Source organism: Lates calcarifer, linkage group LG17, assembly GCF_001640805.2.
Source record: "Lates calcarifer isolate ASB-BC8 linkage group LG17, TLL_Latcal_v3, whole genome shotgun sequence".
Lineage (NCBI taxonomy): Eukaryota > Metazoa > Chordata > Actinopteri > Centropomidae > Lates > Lates calcarifer.
Genome location: NC_066849.1, coordinates 18,865,226 through 18,880,914, shown reverse-complemented (window position 1 = coordinate 18,880,914; position 15,689 = coordinate 18,865,226). Strand labels below are relative to the sequence as shown.

Below are 15,689 nucleotides of genomic sequence, written 5' to 3'. Positions count from 1 at the left end.
CTGATGGCCTCTGTCTTGTTCTGGGTAAAGGTTTAGTTATTTATCATTCAAGGAAGATTATGAACATTCTTACGCAGTTGATTGAATAACACATAAACTCTGATAGATGATGTGACGGCGTGGGCTTTGGTTGGATGCATGTTTGAAATTTGAAAGAATTCTTAGTTCTAATGAGCTGAATTTCAAACCTCAGGGTATTCTCAAGGGTTTAAGTTCCACACATGCTGCACCTCTCCTGTTGGGGTGGTTGAAAAGGATTCTGGGAAATGTAGGAACCATTAACCCCAGGAGTTCAAGGGGTTCATTGCATGTCATTTATTTATAAAACACACACAAATACGCCATGTGTCAACACAGTCTCATTACAGTCACTTATTAAAAACGTTAATTCCTTTAGAAATCTGTTTAAATCAAGTGATAGTCATTAGTTTTCATTTCCCTTTTACTCACTCAGTCATAAAGGAATTAATTCTCAGCTGATAATGGGATCTAGAGGCCCTGTAAGTTACACAGAGAAGCTGAATATAGCCAATACTATGATTCATTTGCATAATTTGAAAATGATACAGTGAGAGAACAGTATATTTGAATATAAAATTCAAAACAGGTGCCCTTTGAACAGAACCTGGTCTTTGTAGCAATAACTAATGTCTGACCTTCAGAAACAGGCTGCATAATTTGTCAGTGTTCTGTCTGTACAGCTACTGTACATACTGTAGGTGCCCATGTCATGTGCTATACGAAGTCTTCTGTCATTGCTGCTGATTCACAAAAGGTCTCTGCAGCATTTTTAGAAACTGAAACTACAAAATCAGGGAAAACATTTTTTGATTTGACTTTTTATCTTTTATTACGAGCTGGCCATGAACGAGCCGGTGGCCAAGTTGTGATTCTCAGTCACTTCATGACAAAATGAGACAAGTACTGACTGTTGGCAGGGTGCTGCAGGGTTAAAGGTTTGGCTGTGTATGCTTCACTGTGAGTGGTGCGGAAGTGCTGTTCGGCCACTGGAAACCTGATGTGGCTCTAGACAGCAACAAACAATGTAGTCATCATTATATAATATTACAGAGAGAAAAAATGAGAATGGAGAAAGAGAATCAAATGCTATTACCAGCATTTCTGCTAAGTATTATTGCTGTTGTTATGACACTATTAAACTTGTTACAGAAAGTGGAGAATTTAACCATTGTTTTTGAGTGTATCTCCTGATCTCTCACCCTCTGCTGTGACAGACAAGGTGTCTGTTTGCGGGCCTTGAAAGGGAGGAAGTGAGCCTTGGAGGTGCTGAGGGTCAGCGCCGGTTCTGCCAGACAGATTAAACACACTTTAATACCTACATGTACCTCCCTTTAAACACACAAACAGGGACCAATCCATCACCTGATCCACTCAGTAGCTTGCATGGTAGCTGGATGGCTGGTCTGGCTCGCTCTCCCTCCTGTTTGCCGTAGTGTTCTTTGGTCGTGGTCGTGTAGTACTGGCCCAACAGACAGTGTGGGCTGAACTGTACGTTGCTTTTGGTCATCAGTTCAGGCCCAGGGGCATACACTGGACGCTCTGTGTGGTTGAGCTATCGAGAAGAACACAGTCAGCATGATCGAAAATGACTTGATGAAACTTAATATAAACTTAATCAAAATCGGCTCTACACTCTATTGGAAAATGTGTTCAAAGGTCACTTTTATTGTAATTTATACATATTACAAAAATTAACTAAGTAGAAGGTCTCTTATCTCACTTCAGAGAAGGAGATTCTGGTGGTGGTGACTGACATCCTCTCTTTGTTGCGACTCATATCAGTGTCCCCCTTGGGAAAGGAACTGTACTGTTGGGTCCCCCTTGTCAGAACAACTGGATCTCCTGGGGAATAAAACAAGCAGACTCATCCAGATAGACATTAAAATAATAGAGTAATGCTTTGATTGTTCTGATTGGTTTGGGATCAAAGTAAGATAAAGGCAAATCCCAGTACACAGACTGTGAATTGTACAGTGATGTAGAGTCTAAGTCATCTAGAAACTGTGAGCTCAATATAGTTTCCTCAAAAATAAGCAGTAGAAAGGATAGATGAATTGGATTATGTAAAAATAGAGACCCATTTTGAGGCCTTCTGTTGTTTGAAATCCCTAAGCAGCTACTTCACTTACTAATAGCTTGCAGAAAACACTCACCAATCTTGTGATAACAAAAAGCTTCTTTGGATGTGGACGACCATGGGGCCTTAGAGAAATTTCCAAGGTTGAGCTTCAAACGGTGTTTCGCCACAGGTTGACTGTATCAAAAACACAGATATTCACTTTTATTGCACTTGTATGGGGATAATTTCAATACCAGATAATGTGAGCTTTGTGACAAGTATATTTAGATTTTTGAGACCTTTGAGTCAATATAATGTCAATTTGACAACCAAGACAGATCCACATCCTTAAAAGAGATCTGAATGGAAACACCTGGTCCTACAGCCACAGTTTTCTCTGTTGTTTGACATCTCTGTGTGTAGAATGTACACCAAGTCACGTGTTGGAAGTGTTTGTCAGTGAGGCAGAAAAGCTGCAGACCTGCAGGGAGTGGGTCGGCTGAATGACGCAGCGTGGGTTGTCTCTCGTTCTACAATCTTCACAGGATCACCCATAGACACTGACGAGGGCTTGAAGAAAGGCATCATAAAAACAATGACAGTCATGGTCTTGTGCTGATAACACTCATTTCATGGAAAGCGCCTTAAAAAAGGTCAGCACCCTTGCCACTGTTGTGTCTACTTAAAGCTGATTGTGCTGGTACTCCAGGTCATAGTGTATCTGTATAGTGAGAAAATGGCTTCTCTGCAACTGCTGAGTAGCTAAGAACTGTCCTAGTTTTTTTAAAAAAACATATTAACTAACCAGTTTAGGGTTGTTCCTAAATCTAACAGTACACCATCAGACGTAAACCTGTCCTGTATTCAAAAGTGTACTGTAGAGTAAAATTACACAAGTATCTGCTAAATATACTTTAAGTATCACATCATAAAAGTACTCTCTGCAGCTCATAGGCTGTTGTCAATGTTAGATTATTATCAATTAATTTATCAGAGAATAATGAGAGGCATTTCAGTGTTGTAGATAATCTAGGGTGAGCTCAATCTTCCTATTCTATATACTGTTGTTGAATCTGTAAAAAATGATGATAATTTATATGTTGATCATGTTGATGAAATATTGTTACGTTTCACCACTGTTTGGTGTATTTGGACTTTCTGGTGCAATACTTAAGCTCAGAGTTATCCATGTTTTAATTAAATATTTCAGCCATGTAGTGTTCAGTTGAAATAATAATGACCAAAAGCTGCTGCTGCTGCTGTGTTACCTTGTCCATAAGTTGAGCAGCTTGGCTCCAGGCTCCCTTGAAGCTGTCTTTGTACTGGGAGATGATGTTGCGGTGGCACCCATCCCCTTTTATTGTGGGAAAGCCTTCCTCTACAGAGAAACACATCCTTTTTAATATTTAAATCTTATTACACAGTACTTTCTGCAGGATTCAGAGATACACCTTCACACAGATTCCTTCACTGTTATTCATTACAAGGCAATGATGTTGTAATCCTGACTGTTTTTAGAAATGTTAGTTAAAGTTAATTCCCAACCAAATTTAATGAATGTTCATGTCAATCATATATGGCTTACTGCTGAAGTCATAATCTAATATGAGTTTATAGTTTTGCTCAAATGCAGTAAAAGAATCTGGTTAAAATTAATGATGTTGTCACTTACCTAGATGTTTAACTGTGGGCTTTATAACAGGAGAACCATGGTGTAGAGTGAAGGTAGCTTTGTTGGTGCTTTCTGGAAATGTTTCCTCCTGCTCGATCTTCTTGATGGCCTCTGTTAGTCTGAAGGGGGTGGGAGGCGCCTGGAAGGGATGGGGCTGGAATTTCTGGGACTGGGTTGTGAGGAAGCTGGAAGCTGCCTCCCTAGGGTCTGTTTGCATCTTAAAGTTGGTGCAAAGCTCAGCCCATCGTGGCGTGCGGGTTACCTGTGGCAGTGGGTGACGGTGGTAGGAAGCTGTCGCCTCTGACAGGTATTCCTTAATGTGCCTCAAGTCTCTGTGGTCCACCTGGGCTGTGATGGCTAGAGGAACAGGTTCTACTTTCTTGGAAGAACAAGGCTGGAAGTCCTCCTTGAAATGGGTTGAATATACATCTGGATTGTTCTTGTCCAGAAATGGGATGTTGGTAAACACGAGGTACTCAACAGGACAGGCTGGAATCAGTGTTTTCACCTCTGCAGTCATGTTGGATTCCACCGGCGTTGTCCTTATGTTACTGTAACTCTTTGGTTAAGCCAGCCATCTTCCTCTGAAGCAGGTGAAAAATGCTACAATGCCTCACCATGGAAACCTCTGTGCTGTGGAACATGATGATGTTGATACTGTTGCTGCTCCTGCAGAGAAACAAATGCATGCCATGGTGTCCTATTACCAGGCCTAACGTAAGGAGTGGACACATAAAACTATTCAATTGTAACATTTAACAAGACAGCACACAAACCAGAACTCGTTCTAAAGCATGGCCAGTTCTACATCATGCTACAGCAGCAGTTTCTGGGGGATTATTTTACACACATTTTGTGGAGGGCATTTTTTTCTCTATGGAATTGGGTTATTAGCTATGTATCTAACCCTCAACCTGGAGAAGTGGATTGCACTCTGTCAGGCCTTACAACCTGTCCAGCTTGGGTGTCCCACCTGAAGACTAAACTGCTGCTGGAATAGCTCCTAGGGTCAGTGAGGCACATGGACCCTGTGACCATGATAAGGTGGCAATCCCTTGGGGCTAAAACTGAATAATAAAGATGAAAAATAAAATAACATAAAAGATCCCTCATCCAGATTTTAACAATTAACACCATAACATGTAGTTTCTCAACTGGATGCGCCTGAGCACTGTGTGATGTGTTAAATTAAAGGTAAAACTGAATAAATGACTCAAAGCAGAGCCTTCATTTTCACACAATAGATTTTGATCTTGTGGTTTAGTATTGCATCTATCAGTCAATTGGCAGCTTTTGTTCTTGAAGGTATTTTTTATTAAGATATTAGCCTTGTAAGGATTAACTGATATGACACTGTGGGTGATTTTTCAGAACAGTTTTCTTTGGGGTATTTTAATTTTTTAAGCATTAGTAAGTAGAGTTTTTGTGATCTGTGCAGTGTCTTATATTTTTATATACAGTCTATGGTGACTTAAATTCATTAAACCTGTCATCCGTTCACATTTATTTACTTCTTCAAGGCTCTAATTGTCTCAGTGTGGTACATCCTCATCATGTAGGATATCACGATGGTCATATATAATCTGCAGTACCTCCACCTGAAGAACAGCAAAGGACTGTTCAATAAACTGAGTAAAAACGTATGTCTCAGACCCTTAAAACAACTATCAGGAGCAATAAGGCTGCTGTAACTAATCACAGTATATATGTTACAGGAGCATGCTCATTAGCTTGGCTTTTACAAATTACAGGTGGCTCATGTCAGGAAACAGCCACAAATACTTTCAGCTTTCGTGCACTGATGATGCATCTGGCGCACGCACCCGTCTTTACCATAGACGGTACAGTCTGTCACGTATGGTCTTGTTTTTTAAGACCAATCAGAGGCGGTTGCTAGGCGGACCAGAATCGGCCGGCCAATCAAGCATTTTCCTTGCTAATGTTAGCTAACCTATGCTGTCATTGGCCACGCCCTACTGGGAGGAGCGCAGAGGGGAAGTCGGGAAATAGATTTAAACCAAGTTTTTTTTCGTGCATCTGTTTGTCAGTACTGTGAAAAACGTCCTTTAGGAAGAGGTCTGGATGCTTAAACAAACTCTGGAGCTGCTTTTTGTCGAACACGAGTAAGACTGGACGCTGAACACACCTGCGGCACGAAGGTAAGGCAAACAGCGGCTAGCGTTAGCATTAATGTTATTAGAGAGTTTTAGCATTAGAAGCGAGCGTTAGCATTAGCATTACCATGTGATTATATCATTTAATTCTATTATCAGTCGTTTATATTGCGTGGGTCAGAGTGTTTTTGTGTTTCTGTGACCGAGGCGTCCCTAACATGAGTTGTGGGCACCTAACATGCATGAATGATTTCATGATGGGCTCTTGATAAACTGTAAATCTGGGTGTTAGCATTACCATTAGTGGCGAGCGTTAGCATCAGCCTTATCTTTAAATGGCGCCTTTTGTCGTCGTTTTTGCTTGCTATGGCTAAAGTGTTTTTGTGCTCCAGCATGGCCATTTTATGGGAGATTATTACGTCAATCGGATAATTTTGTGTCCATTTGTGGCGGTACTGCGTCGTGTTGTGTCTGTTGCTGGCTGTTTTTTATATCTACCCATGGTCAGCTTCTTTGGGGTTGTTTTGCATGTATTGTGTCTTTGTGTCTACCTGAGGCCTGTACTACGAAGGGAGTTTAACCTCCTCTGATTTAACTCGGGGTTATTAAGGAAAGTCGGGACTGACAAATCCTGACTGCCTCGATCTGTGTTAAACGGTACTATGACGGTAGTTCAGATGTCGGTAACTTGAGTCGGTGTTAACTTAATCAGAGTTGGTGCGTTTGCATAAAACGGGCGTGCACAGTATCTCTCAGATGAAGAGCGCACGTTAATTCTGTCAGTTTGTGAGTAATTTAAAGAGACTAACGACAAAATGTAAAACTGCGGCTGCCAACAAAGACAGGGAGACTTGTCACATATTCCCTGGGTTCTTTATCTGTAATATGAGATGCAAGGACACGGAAAATATGTGATAGATTTTAAGATACTTGTATACTCTGTGTATACTACTTGTATACTACATATATACATATGTATGAATGCTGTTATTAATGCTGTTATGTTCAGTATGAACTTCATGTTAACAGTATTTCAGCCTCAGTGGAAATCTGAACCTGGATGAAATAGAAACATCCTATAAAGTGCTACACATTCATATTTCCCATCATTAATACTGCATGTTTTGGTCTGTAGTCTACAATTACCCCCATTTAAATTATTCTTCAAATCGATAATATGCAACACTAATGACGCTAAATTCTGCCACTTGAAAAAATACAAATGAAGTAACTGAAATTAAAAATGGAAAATACAGAGCATTAAAAAACACCATTTATTTGGTCCACATACTGCTACCATCCACTACTTTTTTTTTTTTTTTTTTTTTTTTTTTTTTTTTTTTTTTTGGGTGGGGTTCGGGCGTGGGGGGGACTGACAGTCTTTAGACAACCCCTGTCCTGCAGAGTCAGCATCTCTCAGTCATTGTGCCAGTATTGATTGGTTGCTCCACCTGTGGGGCGGTACTTAGGTATAAGTAACACCGGTAACACCAAGTTAACCACGAACATACACTGCTCGGAGCAGTTTAGAGACGCAGTGTAAATTACCATGGCAGCAGACCCCGGGTAAAACCTATCCACCTTTCGTAGTACAGGTTAACCAGGAAGTTACACCTGACGTCACTAAGTTACTCCTGAAGTTACCCTGATAAGCCAGTAACCTCGTTTCGTGGTACAGGCCTCAGGCCATTTAATGTGTCTTTGTGGTCATTTTGTGTTTCAGTTTGGTAGTTAAACATTTTGTTGTGATCGCTTTGTGACTCAGTTTTGTTTTTTTGTTTTTTTTTTTTGCCTCTTACAAACCAAACACGTATGTGTCCTAAAGATTTATCCAGTATGAAAAAATGTGTTGATTAGCTGAATTACTAATGTTAGTAAGTGTTATTTAAATCTAGTAAGTGTTATTGTTTAAATCCTTGGTATTTAATGAGTCTGATATTGAATATAATAATATCTGATTGATCATGTCTATAAATTGCCAGAAAATAGTACTAGATATAATAATTTTAAAACGCAAATTAGTTGTCAGTTTTCTGCCTGTGGACTTAAGTATAATTACAAATTCCACAAGTTAAAATACTCCTTATAAAATTTTACTGAAGAGAAAGTTTTTATTACACAATTCACAGTAATATACATGATTCTCCCAGAGATTAGTTGACAATTATCATAGAAATTTAAGATAATCATGCAAGTTAATGTTTCCCAAATATTTATTGTTATTGATTCTTAAAGATGTGATGCTTTTTTCTTGTCATATGTGACATTAAACAGCCAATTTTCTGAGACACTCCTCAAATCTTTGTTAAATATACAACATTACAGCTGAGCCAGAACATTTATCTGTGTTTTCATGGTTAAGCATAGGTAGTAGTGTATTGATCATTGTTCTTTCTATGTTTCTTATAAAATTTTACTGAAGAGAAAGTTTTTATTACACAATTCACAGTAATATACATGATTCTCCCAGAGATTAGTTGACAATTATCATAGAAATTTAAGATAATCATGCAAGTTAATGTTTCCCAAATATTTATTGTTATTGATTCTTAAAGATGTGATGCTTTTTTCTTGTCATATGTGACATTAAACAGCCAATTTTCTGAGACACTCCTCAAATCTTTGTTAAATATACAACATTACAGCTGAGCCAGAACATTTATCTGTGTTTTCATGGTTAAGCATAGGTAGTAGTGTATTGATCATTGTTCTTTCTATGTTTCTCTTTGATTCCCTCCAGGCGTCACCACTTCACCCACGACATCATCCGTGATGGCTGAGACGTCGTCCACAATCACAGAGATGACATCCATGATAGCAGAAACATGCATGAGGGAGACATTGTCCATGACTCGCAGAGACGTGCAAAAATCGCATGCAGAGTCTTCGTACAAAGAAGTTCTTTGAGACCAGGTCAGTGGCCTGCAGGTAATTCACAAACAGCTCTACATCAACTGCCAACACAGAGCACTGACATTAAATGATGTGTCTTCAGTAATTGATGAAGTCTGAATAGTTTGATTTGTCACAAAAAGACTTCACTCATTGTTAGTTTATTTATATTATTCATGAACGCGCAGTTCAAAGAAAACAAAGAATTTAAACATCAGCTCTCTGTCTCTCTCCCTTGCTCTTTTTCTCTCTAATTCTCACACTTTCTCTCTTTCTGTTTCCTTCCCCTTCTCTTTCTGCCTCCAAGCAAATACTTGACATTCTTGGTTTAAAAAAATATGTATCAGAATAGTTATCAATGTTTTGTCTGTGGACAAATTGGCTGTAGCTCTAATCATCTCCTCACCAAACAATATCAGTCACATTAGAACCCGCAAATGCTATATTTTGGGTCTTGGATTTATATTGTTAATGATCAATCAAAATGGGATTGAAAAATATCTTAAGTTTTCTTGTACATAACACATACAACACAAGTTAAAATCCTGCATTCAGAAATGGATTTAACTGATAGTGTTTATTTTTGTTGTGCAGTTCACGGTAACATACATGATTGCTTCAGTGATTGGTTGATAGACACACAATTAATAATCATCTTACTTTTTCCCAAATAGTTGTTGTTGGTGGTTCTTCAGGAGGTGATGAAGGCTTGACAGTGCAACCATTTCACTTGCATCCATGCAAACTGTAAAATGTATTAAGGAGCGCACGTGCGAATAAAAAGTAATACAAAATTAAGCCCAGTGTTCTCCCTACTATTGTCTTTGCAGGGCGGCCCATTTGCAGTGTTGTGGTTCAGCTGTAATGTTGAATATTTTCCTGTGTTTTCATGGTTAAACTATTGATGAGGAACAGATAGTACCGTACTGATTATTTTCCTTTGTATGTTTCTCTGTGATTGTCTCCAGGTGTTACCAGTTCGTCCACGACATCATTGACAATCAACAAAACGTTGTCCATGATTGCCGAGACATGGTCCATGATCGGAGAGACGTTGTTGAGGATGAGGGAGGCTTTGTCCACAATCGCAGAGACCTTATCAAAGACGAGGGAGACATTGTCCATGATCAGAGACATTGCCTATGATTTACAGAGACATGGACGTAAGTCGGTAGCGACGGAGTTCCCCAATTTGAAGACATCATCTGTGTTCAGGGAAACATTGCCGATGATCAGACAGACACTGTCTAAAATCTCAGAGACATTATCAGAGTCGTAGTCCTCAATCACGGAGACATTATACACGACAATGCACGCAGAGTGTCTTCATACAATGAAGAAGACCAGGACAGAGGCCTCTAGATAACACAAACAGGTTTACATCAGCTGTCCAACACAGAGCATGCACAGTAAATTGTTTATGTTCAGTATTCAGTACATCAGAAACATGTAACAATAGAAATAATCTGCAATTTAAAATAATGTTTATGTAATAATGTTAATGTATTAATAGAAGTAATGTAAAAGTAATTAACAATACAATATCAATTATAAATAAAATATTGGAGTGAGTTGTTAATTAATGTGGTTCTTAACTATTGGTCAGAGGGTGATTTTAAAAATATCTTCGCTATAACAATCAGTTCTACACTTATTTACCTAAATGAAAATTCCTTTGAAAACAACACAAAACAAAGACATTTTAAATATGTGTTAATAGGAAGAAGGTTGCAATGTGAAATACTGATTTTTTTATGTGACCATCTGTGGTGGAAGAATACTTTTACTATGACATTTTTTCACCATTTCTGACGCCTTATACTATATTTTTTTATCATTTTTGATGTCATACTACTATGACATTTTTAATGGTTTTTGACACCTTAATATACTATATTATTTGAGGGTTTTCTCAATACTATGACATTTTTTTAATGGTTTTTGACACCATATTATACTATGATATTTATTGCCCATTATTGATGCCTTATGTATACTGTGCCATTTTTTGACGCTTTTTGACGTCTGCCTGTACTATGACATATGATCTTAAAGCAGCCATCTTACCTTTGTTTTCCACAGACACACATATTCACACACTCCATGCCTTTTCTTAATGTTGTAGTTTGTGGCTTAGGCTAGATTTTGTGTTTGACATTTCATGTTGGTGTTTTGCGATTTCATACATTATTGTGTACATAGTCCTGTTTATACTGTTCATTTTGTGTATAATTTTTACATATCATTATATTTTCTTGTTTATATCACGCCTTCTCCTATTTTTTCTGCTGCAACACTGAATTTCCCTGCTGTGAGTAAATAAAGATTTATCTCAAATAAATACTTCTGAACACTGAATATTTTGCCAGTCTGCTTAATATTGTATGAAATTGAATATTTTTAGCCACAGGTCACTTGTAGCCAGAGGTTAGGGTTAGGGTTACAGATTTTAGCCACTTCCAGCTATGGGTTAGGGTAGGGTTAGGGTTAGGGTTATAGATTTTAGCAACAAGCAGCCAGAGGTTAGGGTTAGGGTTACAGATTTTAGCCACTTGCAGCCAGAGGTTAGGGTTACAGATTTTAGCCACTTCCAGCTAGAGGTTAGGGTTAGGGTTAAGGTTATAGATTTTAGTCACTTGGAGCCAGAGGTTAGGGTTAGGGTTATAGATTTTAGCAACAAGCAGTCAGAGGTTAGGGTTAGGGTTACAGATTTTAGCCACTTCCAGCTAGAGGTTAGGGTTAGGGTTACAGATTTTAGCCACTTCCAGCTAGAGGTTAGGGTTAGGGTTACAGATTTTAGCCACTTCCAGCTACAGATTAGGGTTAGGGTTAGGGTTATAGATTTTAGCAACAAGCAGTCAGAGGTTAGGGTTACAGATTTTAGCCACTTGCAGCCAGAGGTTAGGGTTAGTTACCTAGTTAGTTATTAAGCTTTAAGCCTCCGTCACACATCTTAATTGCAAGCTGCAAATAGAGAATAGTTGGCATTTCTGTATTGCAAAACAATTTTTGTGAAATTAATTTGAAAATAGACAAACTCAAAAGTTAAGCTGCAAAGCACATTTAATGTAGCGATGACCACATATGAGGATATGCTTACTAAAAACTCTCTGAACATGTTTAAGAACATTTAATTGCTTTTGTTTCTTGTAATACTAAAATTGACCTCTTACAGAGACAGTATGACATTTTCTGACAGTGACCTAACGCTAACCCGTTCATTATTATGACATTTTTTGACCAATTTTTATACCTTACTATACTATAACAGTTTTTGACCATTTCTAACACCTTAGTATATGGTGACATTTTTTTGATCATTTTTGATGCCTTACTATACTATGCCATTTATGACATTTTTTGACCAAATTTCTTGCCTTACTATGCTATGACATTTTTTGATGATTTTTGATGCCTCACTATACTATGACATTTTTTGACCATTTTTCACCCCTCACTATACTATGATATTTTTTGATGATTTTTGATACCTTACTGTACTATGACATTTTTTGATGATTTTTGATGCCTTACTATACTGTGACATTTTTTGACCATTTTTCACCCCTCACTATACTATGACATTTTTTGACCATTTTTCACCCCTCACTATACTATGACATTTTTTGACCATTTTTCACCCCTCACTATACTATGACATTTTTTGACCGTTTTTCACCCCTCACTATTCTTATGTAATTTTTTGATGGTTTTTCACCCCTCACTATACTACGACATTTTTTTGGACCATTTTTCACCCCTTACTGTACTACAACATTTTTTCACCATTTTTGATGCCTGATGGTTTTTGACGCCTTACTATACTATGACATTTTTTGATCATTTTTCACCCCTCACTATACTATGACATTTTTTGGCCATTTTTCACCCCTTACTATACTAAGACATTTTTCACCCCTCACTATACTATGACATTTTTTTAATTATTTTTGACACCTTACTGTACTATGACATTTTTTGATGATTTTTGATGCCTTACTATACTGTGACATTTTTTGACCATTTTTGATGCCTTACTATACTATGACATTTTGACCATTTTTGACCCCTCACTATACTATGACATTTTTTGATTATTTTTGACACCTTACTGTACTATGACATTTTTTGATGATTTTTGATGCCTTACTATACTGTGACACTTTTTGACCATTTTTCACCCCTTACTGTACTATGACATTTTTTCACCATTTTTGATGCCTGATGGTTTTTGACGCCTTACTATACTATGACATTTTTTGATGATTTTTGACACCTTACTGTACTATGACATTTTTTGATGATTTTTGATGCCTTACTATACTATGACACTTTTTGATCATTTTTGACCCCTCACTATACTACGACATTTTTCCACCATTTTTGATGCCTTACTATACTATGACATTTTGACCATTTTTGACCCCTCACTATACTACGACATTTTTTGATTATTTTTGACACCTTACTGTACTATGACATTTTTTGATTATTTTTGATGCCTTACTATACTGTGACACTTTTTGATCATTTTTCACCCCTCACTATACTACGACATTTTTTCACCATTTTTGATGCTATACTATGACATTTTGACCATTTTTGACCCCTCACTATACTATGACATTTTTTGATGATTTTTGATGCCTTACTATACTGTGACATTTTATGACCATTTTTGATGCCTTACTATACTATGACATTTTTTGACCATTTTTCACCCCTCACTATACTAAGACATTTTTTCACCATTTTTGATGCCTTACTATACTATGACATTTTTTGAATATTTTTGACACCTTACTGTACTATGACATTTTTTGATGATTTTTGATGCCTTACTATACTGTGACATTTTATGACCATTTTTGATGCCTTACTATACTATGACATTTTTTGACCATTTTTCACCCCTCACTATACTAAGACATTTTTTCACCATTTTTGATGCCTTACTATACTATGACATTTTTTGAATATTTTTGACACCTTACTGTACTATGACATTTTTTGATGATTTTTGATGCCTTACTATACTGTGACACTTTTTGATCATTTTTCACCCCTCACTATACTACGACATTTTTCCACCATTTTTGATGCCTTACTATACTATGACATTTTGACCATTTTTGACCCCTCACTATACTATGACATTTTTTGATGATTTTTGATGCCTTACTATACTGTGACATTTTATGACCATTTTTGATGCCTTACTATACTATGACATTTTTTGACCATTTTTCACCCCTCACTATACTAAGACATTTTTTCACCATTTTTGATGCCTTACTATACTATGACATTTTTTGAATATTTTTGACACCTTACTGTACTATGACATTTTTTGATGATTTTTGATGCCTTACTATACTGTGACACTTTTTGATCATTTTTCACCCCTCACTATACTACGACATTTTTCCACCATTTTTGATGCCTTACTATACTATGACATTTTGACCATTTTTGACCCCTCACTATACTATGACATTTTTTGATGATTTTTGATGCCTTACTATACTGTGACACTTTTTGACCATTTTTGACCCCTCACTATACTATGACATTTTTTGATGATTTTTGATGCCTTACTATACTGTGACATTTTATGACCATTTTTGATGCCTTACTATACTATGACATTTTTTGACCATTTTTCACCCCTCACTATACTATGACATTTTTTGATTATTTTTGACACCTTACTGTACTATGACATTTTTTGATGATTTTTCACCCCTCACTATACTACGACATTTTTCCACCATTTTTGATGCCTTACTATACTATGACATTTTGACCATTTTTGACCCCTCACTATACTACGACATTTTTTGATTATTTTTGACACCTTACTGTACTATGACATTTTTTGATGATTTTTGATGCCTTACTATACTGTGACACTTTTTGATCATTTTTCACCCCTCACTATACTACAACATTTTTTCACCATTTTTGATGCTATACTATGACATTTTGACCATTTTTGACCCCTCACTATACTATGACATTTTTTGATGATTTTTGATGCCTTACTATACTGTGACACTTTTTGACCATTTTTGACCCCTCACTATACTATGACATTTTTTGATGATTTTGATGCCTTACTATACTATGACATTTTTTGACCATTTTTCACCCCTCACTATACTGTGACATTTTATGACCATTTTTGATGCCTTACTATACTATGACATTTTTTGACCATTTTTCACCCCTCACTATACTATGACATTTTTTGATGATTTTTGATGCCTTACTATACTATGACAGTTTTTGATCATTTTTCACCCCTCACTATACTACGACATTTTTCCACCATTTTTGATGCCTTACTATACTATGACATTTTGACCATTTTTGACCCCTCACTATACTACGACATTTTTTGATTATTTTTGACACCTTACTGTACTATGACATTTTTTGATTATTTTTGACACCTTACTATACTATGACATTTTTTGAATATTTTTGACACCTTACTGTACTATGACATTTTTTGATGATTTTTGATGCCTTACTATACTGTGACACTTTTTGATCATTTTTCACCCCTCACTATACTACGACATTTTTCCACCATTTTTGATGCCTTACTATACTATGACATTTTGACCATTTTTGACCCCTCACTATACTATGACATTTTTTGATGATTTTTGATGCCTTACTATACTATGACATTTTTTGAATATTTTTGATGCCTTACTATACTGTGACACTTTTTGACCATTTTTGACCCCTCACTATACTATGACATTTTTTGATGATTTTTGACACCTTACTGTACTATGACATTTTTTGATGATTTTTGACACCTTACTATACTATGACATTTTTTGACCATTTTTGACCCCTCACTATACTAAGACATTTTTCCACCATTTTTTGATGCCTTACTATACTATGACATTTT

At 36.8% G+C, this 15,689-nt stretch overlaps 1 protein-coding gene across 2 annotated transcripts in view; it reads right to left on the bottom strand.

Moving 5' to 3' along the window:
- Positions 1-810: 810 nt before the first annotated feature.
- The window catches only part of LOC108879433 (uncharacterized), a 26,674-nt gene continuing 11,795 nt past the window's right edge, over positions 811-15,689 (bottom strand). Inside the window, exons 5-8 of one of the 2 annotated variants that reach the window (XM_051076976.1) lie at positions 1,742-1,863; positions 1,384-1,573; positions 1,221-1,306; positions 811-1,026 (exon numbers count right to left, since the gene is read on the bottom strand). In XM_051076976.1, the coding sequence (XP_050932933.1) occupies positions 898-1,026; positions 1,221-1,306; positions 1,384-1,573; positions 1,742-1,863 (527 nt within the window). In that variant the 3' untranslated portion in view covers positions 811-897. The remainder of the gene's footprint in view (positions 1,027-1,220; positions 1,307-1,383; positions 1,574-1,741; positions 1,864-15,689) is intronic. The other variant, XM_051076974.1, reaches the window with a different exon arrangement.